The sequence below is a fragment of the Piliocolobus tephrosceles genome, chromosome 21 (genome assembly GCF_002776525.5).
Source record: "Piliocolobus tephrosceles isolate RC106 chromosome 21, ASM277652v3, whole genome shotgun sequence".
Lineage (NCBI taxonomy): Eukaryota > Metazoa > Chordata > Mammalia > Primates > Cercopithecidae > Piliocolobus > Piliocolobus tephrosceles.
In genome coordinates this window covers 7,075,323-7,086,428 of record NC_045454.1, presented here as the reverse complement: position 1 = coordinate 7,086,428, position 11,106 = coordinate 7,075,323, and the positions used below count along the sequence as shown (strand labels likewise).

General features: G+C 46.8%; 1 protein-coding gene across 3 annotated transcripts; it reads right to left on the bottom strand.

Moving 5' to 3' along the window:
- Positions 1-376: 376 nt before the first annotated feature.
- On the bottom strand, positions 377-9,614 carry KLK13 (kallikrein related peptidase 13). 3 transcript variants are annotated; one of them, XM_023182708.1, is made up of 5 exons: positions 9,531-9,582; positions 4,272-4,458; positions 3,884-3,933; positions 2,387-2,523; positions 377-585 (listed from the first exon to the last, which is right to left on the bottom strand). In XM_023182708.1, the coding sequence occupies exons 1-5, from the start codon at positions 9,580-9,582 to the stop codon at positions 397-399; spliced, it is 615 nt and encodes a 204-aa protein (XP_023038476.1). In that variant the 3' UTR covers positions 377-396. The 3 variants fall into 3 exon arrangements, with proteins under 3 accessions (XP_023038476.1, XP_023038477.1, XP_023038475.1); XM_023182707.1 differs by having other exon boundaries at positions 385-585; positions 3,665-3,933; positions 9,531-9,614; XM_023182709.1 differs by lacking the exons at positions 3,884-3,933; positions 4,272-4,458.
- Between the last annotated feature and the right edge of the window lie 1,492 nt (positions 9,615-11,106).

The following is an 11,106-nucleotide window of genomic DNA, read 5'->3' as shown; positions in this document are numbered from 1 at the left end:
AGAGTTAGAGGATGTTGTCAAGGATGGTCCATTTATAGGACATATATTGTTGAGATGGGCTGACGGACATATTTAAGAATGTGCCACAGACAGAACATTCAGGTGGTGATGTGGGCTCATAGAAGCCATGCTGATGCAGTTGAGAGACCTGGGCCATTGTCTGGGTTGGGACATTCAGGTCGTTGAGATGTTTCTGGGATGCAACATCTGGAAGACTGCAAGCCTGGCAGTGCCTGAATGCTTCTGAAACATGGAATGTCAACTGGGATTGAGCATTTTTCAGGACATGGATCACTGGTTCAAATGGAACACTGGGAATAAGGAGCAGAGAAGGGCTAAGCAGACAATATGAGGAAGTCATGGTGAAAGGATAGAAGCCGGTATATTTCACAACTTTTATTGTGGGCCCTTCAACCATTTTTGCTGCTGGGTTTCATATTTTCGGATTGTTTCACGGATCCACAGGACGTATCTTGAGACACGGGTGTAGACACCAGGCCGGTCAGGCTGCCCACATGGGAAGTCTCCCCAGGAGATGATGCCATACAGTGTTCTGTTACAGACCAGGGGGCCCCCAGAGTCACCCTGAGTTGGGGAAAGAAAGAGAGAGAGAGAGTCCTTGCTGGGTCCTTGCTGGGGCTAAACAAAGCAGGGACAGGGAGATGTGGGGAGAGAGTGAAAGACGGAGAGAGACACACACAGAGAAGGAGACTCAGAGAGGCAGAGTCAGACACACACAGTGTGAGAGAAAGCAATGAAGACAGTGAGAAACAGACAAGAAGACAAACACAGAGGGACAGACAGCAAGAGACAGAAATAGGGACAGAAAGACAGAGATAGGCCCAGAGAAAGAGAGACACAGAGAAATTTCTGTGTCTTTCTCTGTTCCACAGTTTCATTAAAATGGTAACAACTTACTTCATACCCATTTTTGTTTCCCTGGTACTAAATCCCACCTTGCATCCCCTGCCCCACACCTGCTGACCCTGTTCCTACTTTAAGACTCCTTTGTGCCTCTCACTATTGAGGGAACCCATCCACATCTGGGCAGGGTATGCAATACACGTGTACATTTATTTCTCTTCCTGAGCCCAAGGCAGATATCACTAGCGGATCAAGGCACATATCATTAATATAATATCATACTCTTTCTCACTGAATCAAATCTCAACTTCTTTACTGGATGCAGGTTTTTTTTTTTTTTTTTTTGCTCATGTAATATCCATTTCCTCTTATTTAAAAAAAATTAAACATTCATTTTTAACTATTTATTTATTTATTTATTTATTTATTTGAGGCAGTGTCTTGCTCTATTTATTTCTTTTTGTTTTTGAGACAGAGGCTTGCTTGATCACCCAGGCTGGAGTGCAGTGGCATGATCTTACCTCACTGCAGCCTTGAGCTACTGGGTTCAAGTAGTCCTTCTGCCTCAGCCTCCCAAGTAGCTAGGACTACAGGTATATACCACCACACCCGGCTAATTAAAATTTTTTTTTTTTCTTTTTGTAGAGACAGAGTCTCACTATGTTGCCCAGGCTGGTCTCAAACTCCTGGGCTCAAGTAATCCTCCCACCTCAGCCTCCCAAAGTGCTGGGATTACAGGCATGAACTACTGTACTTGGCCACTTCCCCTTATTTTGGTAACAGCCACTCCTGATTTTTTCATGTGGGGAGCTGCCCTTCTCCACTCCCAGTCCATGCTATTTGTCCCTGCCCCTCTCCAGCACCCACAGTTAACTATGTGACTCAGGCTTGGCCCGTCAGAGAATCCCACAGCTGTGATGGACTTATGGCTCAGGATACATGACTTAGGTCAGCCTAGTGAGAATCATGCTCAAAACTTTTATGTGAACTATTGGAAAAGAGAGATTCTCTTTCTAATAGGGTTGCCTAGGGGGTAGGATGTAAGCTCAAAGCTGCTGGGGCCATCTTGTCATGGGAAGAACCTAACTGAGAATGAAGCCAAAAGAGAATAAAGAAGAGCTGAGAGTTAAAAGAAAGACGGAATTCCAAACACACAATTTGCATACCTGGATCCATCTGTGCCTAAAGTCAGACACCCTGGATTTTCAGTTACAAAAGCCAGCATTTTGTTTAAGCCAGTTTGAGTTGGTTGTCTGTCACTCACAATTGAAAGAATACCAACTTTTATGCATCTCAACACAGGGATCTGGGCAGCCACTCAGTCAAAGCTGGGGCTTATGATGAATTATTCCTGCCATCCCTGGGTGCCTCTTTTTGTCTTGACCTCCTATGTGAGGGGACATTGTACCTTATAAAGACTGGTTCCCCCTAATGCTGGAAACAAAGCTTTTTCCCCAGCATCTGTCACTTCCATTCTGGCTTTCTATCCTGTCCTAGGCACCCACCAGCCTCCTGGCCTCACCTCACAGGAGTCTTTGCCACCCTCTTTGGTGCCGGCACACAACATGTTGTCAGTGATCTTTCCTGGGTAGACTTGACGACACTCCTCATCTGAGCGAAGCTGGATGTTGGCACATTGTAGAGTTTTGGGGTAATTCACTGGGGAGAAGAAAGAGAAGGTCTAAGGTATCCGACCTGGATAGGATATGGGATGAAGGTTAAATAGGCGAGTTGAATGGGTAAAGAGTAGGTAGAAAATTGAGATGGGAAGAGAAAGATGGGAGAAGAGATGAGCATCTATCTGGGTAAAGCAACGGAAGTGACAGAAATATGGAGGGACATGGGAGAGAGGCGAAGGGAGAGATGAGGAGAAAAGTGGAAGGAAGGACAGGGAGAGAAGGGACAAGAGAATGGGAGGTTGATAAGGAGAGTGGTGGAGCCAGTGGTGGGGACAGAAAGTTGGAGAGAGGGAGTTGGAGCAGGGAGATGGTCAGATAGAGAACTAAAGATGGGAAAGGCAGGAACAGGGATGGGAAGAGTTATGGAAGAGTTGGATAGAATGGTAGAAAGACAGACGAGGCATGTTGAGGAGAAAGATACAAACATGAGTCTGGGAGAGAGTCAGGGATTGCTAAGGAGATGCAAAGGGCTCTTGTTGGTATATACATCAACTTTATATTCACATACACAATGTATTATACTTAATAAGTAATGATATATAATTATTAAATTGAATTATTAGAAATTTCATTAATAAGCATATTTAACATATTAAACATTTTATAAATTATAGAAATATAAAAATTTTATATGTATGATTTATATATTATAAATGATAAAATTCATTTATAGTATATAAATATATAAATGTATACATTTATAAAATACATTCATAATATATAATTTAAATATAGATGATATATTTATAATATATACACTATGGAGAAATACATATTTAAAGTACATAGTTGATAAATTTTATAATTTATAAAATACATTCAATTTGCATAATTTTTGTATAATATATAAATATATTACTATATAATACATAATATACATCATATAATATATTCATATATATTAGATCTATTTATATTTTTATATATTCATGAATTTATATACATTTATATAAAGGATACAGCTAACTGTATATAAATTATTATATAAATAGTAAATATGCTTATTTACTAATTTATATTTTTATATATAAAAGAATCTACCTCAGACGTTCCCTCCCATCTTTGCCCCTGTTTCCCCAGCCACTCCTGTGGGGCCTCAGGCCACCTGTGTGGGTGCATACCCTGGGGGCTGGTGGTGGTGCCCCAGCCAGACACCCGACAGGTGGTGCCAGGGGTTAGGCGGTTGTTGTGGGAAAGGGACAGGGTTTGGATGTAGCCTGTGAGCTGGACCGGGGACTGCAGCTCCAGAAGCATGATGTCATGGTCGTGGTTCAGGTGGGTGGGGCTTCTCCGGTATTCAGGGTGGGGGATAGAGTAGACAACTTCCCTCACCTGCTCACCAGCTTCCACACGCCCTAGGGCATGCTTGCCTAGGTAAACTTTGAGCCCCCTGTGGGTGCAGGAAGAGGGTGGTTAGAAAAGAAGAGGAGCCCATTTCCATCCCCATCCCAGCCCCAACCTCTTCCCATCCCCAACCTGACCTCTTCTCCATCCTACCTTCCTCATCTCCAAACATATCTCCCCCATCTCAACTTCAATCCCATCCAAATCCCCTACTTTGATTCTATTCCCATACCCAATCCCCATATCTCAACCCCAAACCTCATTCTCATCCCCATATCCATCCCCAACCCTAACTCCAACTCCATCCTCAAATCCAACTCCATCCCATCCATAATCCCAGTCCCATTCTCATCCCTACCCCATGTTCCCCTGGCCCCTACATACTCCTTCAGACAGTGTGCGGCAGTGAGGACCCATTTGGGGTGGACCAGGACTCCCCCACAGAGTAGCCGCCCTTGCACTAGTAGGGCTGCCTGCCAGGGCTGAGAGTGGGGAAAGCAGGTGTAGCCACCTGGGAGAAACCCACTGGTCCCATTGGTGTTGAGAACCTTGGAAGATTCCTGGGAGATACCTGGTAAAGAAGAGAGATTGTTTGAAAACTGGGATCCAGGGGGCAGAGGAGCCCTGGAGTTGTGGTTCCTGGGCTTAGGGAAAGGGTCAGACTATTGCCCTGGGTGACCAGGAACTGAAGACGAATTTGCCGACCTCTGGCAGTTGCTATTCTTGACCAAGTGGAGATGAGTTAAGGCAAGGAGGTGACATTCTTTTCCAAAGAAGTACCAAATCTGTTAACCCCACTGGGGGTTAACAGAAGAGTTCACAAAATGAGGATGTTACTGATATGTAAGCAGGAGATTGACTTCCTCTCCACATGCACTTTTTATATCATTCTACCAGAGGATGGATTTCAGGAGGTAGAAGTGAGACTGACCTACACATCCACCTAGGCAATATCCATCCATCAATCTATCCAATCATCCATCCCCAATTCATCCTATTGATTTGTCCATCCATCTACTCATCCATCTATCCATTCATCCATTTAGGTAGTCATCTAACCAACCATCCATCCATCCATCCATCCATCCATCCATCCATCCGTCCGTCCGTCCATCCATCCACTCATCCATTTATCCACCAATTCATCCATCCATCCATCTATCCATCCATCCATCCATCCATCCACTCATCTATCCATCCACTCATCCATCTATCCATCCACTCATCCATCTATCCACTCATCCATCCATCCATTCATCCATTTATCCACTCATCCATCCATCCATTCATCCATCCATCCATCCATCCATCAATCTCCTCATTCATCTCCATCCACTCATCCATTTATCCATGCATCCATCCACCCACTCATCCATTTATCCATCCATCCACTCATCTGTCCCTCCATCCACTGGTCCATTTATTCATCCATCCATCCATCCATTCATCCATCTATCCACTCATCCATCTATCCATTCATCCATCCAATCCAACCATCTATCCATTCATCCATCCATCCATCCATCCATCCATATATCCATCCATGTATCCATCCAACTATCTTTCCACCCACCTCTCTATGCTTTCACTGCATATATACTGGTTGCCTCCATGGCTTTAAATACCAGCTACAGGCTAACCATCTCCAGCCCTGAACTCTTCTTTAAGCTCAAATCTCTAACACTGTTGATTTGAATGCTTTACAGGCATCTTAAGCTTTGTATTCCCAGTTTGATCCTTCTCAATCAAAACTGTTCCTTCCAGTGTTTCCCACCTCAGTGCTCAGCTCCAAAACTGGGAGTCATCCTTGCTTCTCCTCTTTCCTTCATCACTCACAACCAATTCCTATTGGTTTTATCTCCCAAATACCCAGTTATCTCCACACTTATGCCACCATCTTGGTCCATGCCCCATCTTCTCTAGCCCAAATGACTACATCATCCTAAATCCTTCCACTTTTACGTCCTCCAATCCAGTCTTCTCAAAGCAGGCTGAGGACTCTTCAAACAAAGAAAGTCAGATGTTGTTCCCAGGCTTGACTTCCTTTAAAATAAATCCATAGGCCGGGCGCAGTGGCTCAAGCCTGTAATCCCAGCACTTTGGGAGGCCGAGATGGGCGGATCACAAGGTCAGGAGATCGAGACCATCCTGGCTAACATGGTGAAACCCCGTCTCTACTAAAAAATACAAAAAACTAGCCGGGCAAGATGGCAGGCGCCTGTAGTCCCAGCTACTCGGGAGGCTGAGGCAGGAGAATGGCGTAACCCCGGGAGGCGGAGCTTGCAGTGAGCTGAGATCCGGCCACTGCACTCCAGCCTGGGCGACAGAGCGAGACTCCGTCTCAAAAAAAAAAACAAAAAAAGAAAATAAATCCATAAAGCCTTCCCAAGGGGTGCAGGACTCTTTGCCGTCTGGCCCTTGCCAGCATCTTTGACCCCATCTCCAACCTCTTTCTTCTGACTTCCTCTGGTCCAGCCTCATGGACCTGTTCTTCAAACACACCAGGCATTTAAAAAAAAAAAGAATTTAAATCATCTTGGATGCCCCCATACTAGACATTTTATACTTACTATTTCCTCGCTCTGGACAGTCCTTTCTCCAGATCTGTGTTGTTTAATATGGTAGCCACTACCTACATGTGGCTATTCAAATTTAAACTAATTAAAATGAAGTAAAAGTCAATTAAAAATTCAGTTCTTAAGTCACACCAGCCATATTTCAAACGTTCAATAGCCTAAAGTGGCTAGTGGATAATTGGACAGCACAGATATAGGATATTTCATATATATGGAATATTCTACTGGATGACCCTCAGAATCTAGAGATTGTATGTCTGGGTCCTTCTTAATTCTGAGAAGTCAGGTAAATGTCTTCTTTTCAGAGAGGCCTTCCCTGCCCACCTGGTCTAATGTTGACTCTCCTGGTCCCCACTCATTCCCCATTACATTCTTCTGGTTGGTTTTCATCAGAACAATGATTGCTATTCGTTTCTCTTCACATTTGTATACATTCGTTTTTTAAAATCTCTCCACTTTGACTGTAAGCTCCATTGACAACAGGCACCTTAACTGCTTTATTCAGTACCATATTCCCAGGACCTAACACAGTGCCTGGCACACAGTGGGAGCTCAATAAATAAATGCTGTGTGTACCAGGTACTGCGTCTGGTATTGGAAGCACAGCAGGGGTCCGTGGGACAGGGAGAATCCAATCCTGAACATGCATGCCATTTTGTGACTGTGTGACCTTGTACAAATTACCCGCCTCAGTTTCCCCAGATGTCAAGTAGAAAAAGTAACAGTTCATCTCTGATTGCACAGTTGAAGAATTCAAGAGGATCCTGCATTTCAAACCATACAGCACGGCAGGTAGCACAGAGAGCACTCAGTCGGTGGGCAATGTTATTATTCATTATTAGCTACAGCAGGAGGTCCCTACGCCTCCCTAGCTAGTTTCCCCAACTACAGTGCAAGCAGTCGGATTAGCCCAGTGGTTTTCAGTTCGGGACAGAAGTTATTGGTGAGCACAGGATCATTTTAGGTGGTAGAGAGATGAGATATAAGTAACATTAAATCGCACACTCAGATGCTGAGTCAGCATCCAGTTCTCTTTTAATCCTGATTTTGTCAAGGATAAAGTCTCAGGATGGTGCTAATACAGTTTTCACACCTCCCTAATCCTCACTGAGCTCACTTTTTAAAGCCAGGAGGACACAGAAGCCTCATCAGGCCACCTAACATTTATCATGTTGAAACATCTGCAAAAGCTGTTTTAGGAAGATCAAAAATGATCAAGTATCAGCAATTTCAGGTGGTCCAACCCAATAAACACATTATTTTCTTTTCATTGTGCAGGATTTATTTCCTTCCTCACCTTTTATTTATGACAAAGAATTCTGTTCTCTATTCAGGACAGTAGTATAAACTTGAACACGCTTTTGTGTGAGTAAAAAAAAAAAAAAGAAAAAAGAAAAAAGCTAACTTTAAGCAAATTATTAGGTCAAAAGTTATACAAATGGTTTTCAGAGCCTCAAGTCCAGGATATGGAGGACAGGGCGGACAACCTTGATTAGGATTCTGACTCAGGCATTGCTGGTGTCATTGGAGCAGGAGCCTTCTGTCTTTGAGTCCTAGGTTTCTCTACCGTGAAATTGGAGTAATTACAGTGCACCTACCTCGCCAGGTTGTTGAGGACTCCACAAGGCGTAGCATGTGGATCTCCTAGCCTAGGGTGTGGCACTCAGGAGAGGCACGGGCATGAATCCAGGGAGTGTCGCCAGAGGAGAAAAGCCACCCCACCTTCAGGCCAAGGATGGTGCCAGGTGCCAGGCACCCACAGACCCCTCCTTTTTCAGGTCTTGGCTCAACGGTCAAGCCCTTTGGGAAGGCCTCTGGTCGGGGAGCCGCCATTACATCTCTAGGCCCCTGGCTTGGCTCCTTGAAGTCTTCACCTCATGTCAAGATAATTATTAACTAATTATTTGGATAATTGTTTGAATAACATCTGCGTCTGTCCCCGCTAGACTCCAGGTGCTGAGAGCAGGGACTGTGTTTCTGCTTGTACAGCACCCAGCACAGTGGCCGGTGTTTAACAGCTGTTTGTCGAATGACTAAATTATGCATGAATGGGGTTTCCAGAGAAACTGCGTACAATGGCAGGGAAAGATGGGAAAGATGCATAGGGATCTTAAGGACTACCAATTTAGGGCGAAGTCACATAGGTTTGGGGTCAATCCAAGGATGAAAAGAAGAACAATCTGGAAGGTTCTGGAAGGGACTGAGTATGAAGACAGAATACTAGAGGCCGGGCTCGGTGGCTCATGCCTGTCATCCCAGCACTTTGGGAGGCTGAGGCGGGCCACTTGAGGTCAGAAGTGCGAGACCAGCCTAACCAACAGGGCGAAACCCCGTCTCGGCTGAAAATACAAAAATTAGTTGGGCATGGTGGCGGGCGCCTGTAATCCAGCTACTCAGGAAGCTGAGGCAGGAGAATCGCTTCAACCCGGGAGGTGGAGGTTTCAGTAAGCCGAGATCGTGCTACTGCATTCCAGCCTGGGCGATAGAGCAAGGAAAAGGCTCAAAAAAAAAAAAAAAAAAAAAAAAAAAAAAAAAAAAAGAAAGAAAGAAAAGAAAAAAAAAAGAGACTACTACTACTAAGGTAATAACGGCTAAGTGGCTAACTTTCAAGTCCCTTCTATCTGTGACATATTGCATGTTCAACACATTACCTCGTTTCAATATTCACAGTGACCTTCTGTGGTAAGCACTTATAGATTGAGCCCATTTTCCAGATGAAGATAATTTAGGCACAAAGCAGCTGCTATACTGGCTCAAAGCGGCAGCGTCAGGACACGAACCTGTGTCCTTCAGCTTTCCAGAGAGGACAGGAAGCCTTGAACAGGGGAAGAGGCTGCTGAGAGGGTATTTTGGGAGGTGAGGGGTCTGGGGTCAGAGGGCCGACCTCAGCCGGGAAACCAGGTCACCCAGGGACAGGCAGGAAGAGCTCTGGGCTGTCCCCACGGGACCCGAGTCCGGGTGGGTGGGGGGCGGAGCTTGCGGCTTCCACGCCCCCTCTCCCTTCGGCCTGACCCCTCCTACCATTGTCCCGAGTGGCCGCCGCGCCTCCGCCCCCGCGCATTCTTACCTCCTGACAAAGCCACGGTCAGGGAGGCGATCACTAGGGCCAGGGGCCACATGGCTCCGGGATCGGGAGGGCAGGGTGGGCAGGGCCTGAGGAGAAGGTGCAGGGGGTGTTGAGGGCGTGCCCGGAACCTCCGCGTCTGAAACCTTTCGGCTCCTAAATCTCTCCTCCCCTCATTCATTCTTGACAGCTCTGACCCTGGAATCTGCCCCCCACCCCCAATTCCATCCTTGGAAGGGGTGCAGTAGGGAGGTGGGAGGAGCAGTGTGCAACCCCCTGGGGCTCCGGCGTGCAGCCCCTCACCCCGAGAAGCCGTCCCTTCCCCCCTGCCCTCTGGCGAGCTGGGTGGTCGGTGCACTCTCGCCCTTTTCCTCCAGAGTCAGCCTTCCACTCTACCCCTCTAGGTCTGTCCCCACGCTTGGTATTAGCCCAAGTTCTTATCTGTCCTCTCCCTTCGCCTCTCTCCGTCTCTGCAGGTTTCTCTCTAGATCCGAGATTCTAGCTTCACTCTCCCTCTCCCTGACTCAGCTGCCCTTCTGCTTTCCCCATCCCTTCTATCCCCTCCTCTCTCCCCTTCCCGCCCTCCTCCGCTCCCCGCCCCGCCCCAGGCAGACCCTACCTGAGTGAGGGGCCCGCCAGAGTGTCAGCCGTCAGCTGCCTAGAACTTCAGCCCCGACCCATGGCTTTTAACCCCTGAACTCCCTCCCCCAGCTCACTCAGCATTTCCTGGTCCCTGGCCTCCCCCTCTCCACCCCCAGTGGCTCAGCGGGCTGTCTCCAGGCACCCCCCAGCCTGGGCTTGGCCCTCTGCTTGGGGCGGAGCTTCCAGGACGTGCTGGGACCTAGATCTGACCCCGCCCAAGCCGGAGTTGAACCCACTGTGAACTTTCAGGCATCAGGACCCAACAAGGGTAAGGGGAAAGCCCATTTCCTTCCCCCTGCCCCACCGAGTTCCATGCCCATCCCTAACTTCAACCCATTCTGCACCCGGTTTTCTAACCTCTTCTCCAACCCCATTCATAATTCTTAACACGCAGTCAGCCCCCAGATGGCCATGTTCTACCGGATTCCCACTTCTCTATACATCCCTAACCATACCCGGTACTCCAGCCTGTTCCTCAACCCCAGTCCCATCTCCGACTTCATCTCAGGTTTAGCTCTCAACACATCTAGGTTCCAATTCCCAGTCTCATCTCAACCCTTTCTCTTTTGAAAGACACAGGACACCCACAATTATCCCATCATCCTTTCCTCCCTGCTCCTGCCAACCATCGGACACAAGAAGAAAATCATCAGCTGGGTGGATAGAAAGTCAACTGCCCTTGGATTTAGATGGGGGCAGAGATAGGACCTGAGAAAACAACATTTTCCAGAAATGGCCTTTTAGGAACAGGGCCGGAAGGGGTGAGGGAGTCACGGGATGTACGTGGAGAGGAAAAAGCAGGAGTCAGGATGTAGGTGGAGAAGAAAAAGCAGGAGTGGGAAAACTCTGAAGATGTAGATTGGGGGTGGGGGAGAGGAAGGAGGAAGCGGTGGTGTTTTGGGAATGAGTAGGTGTCTCCAGGAACTATGACTGGGTG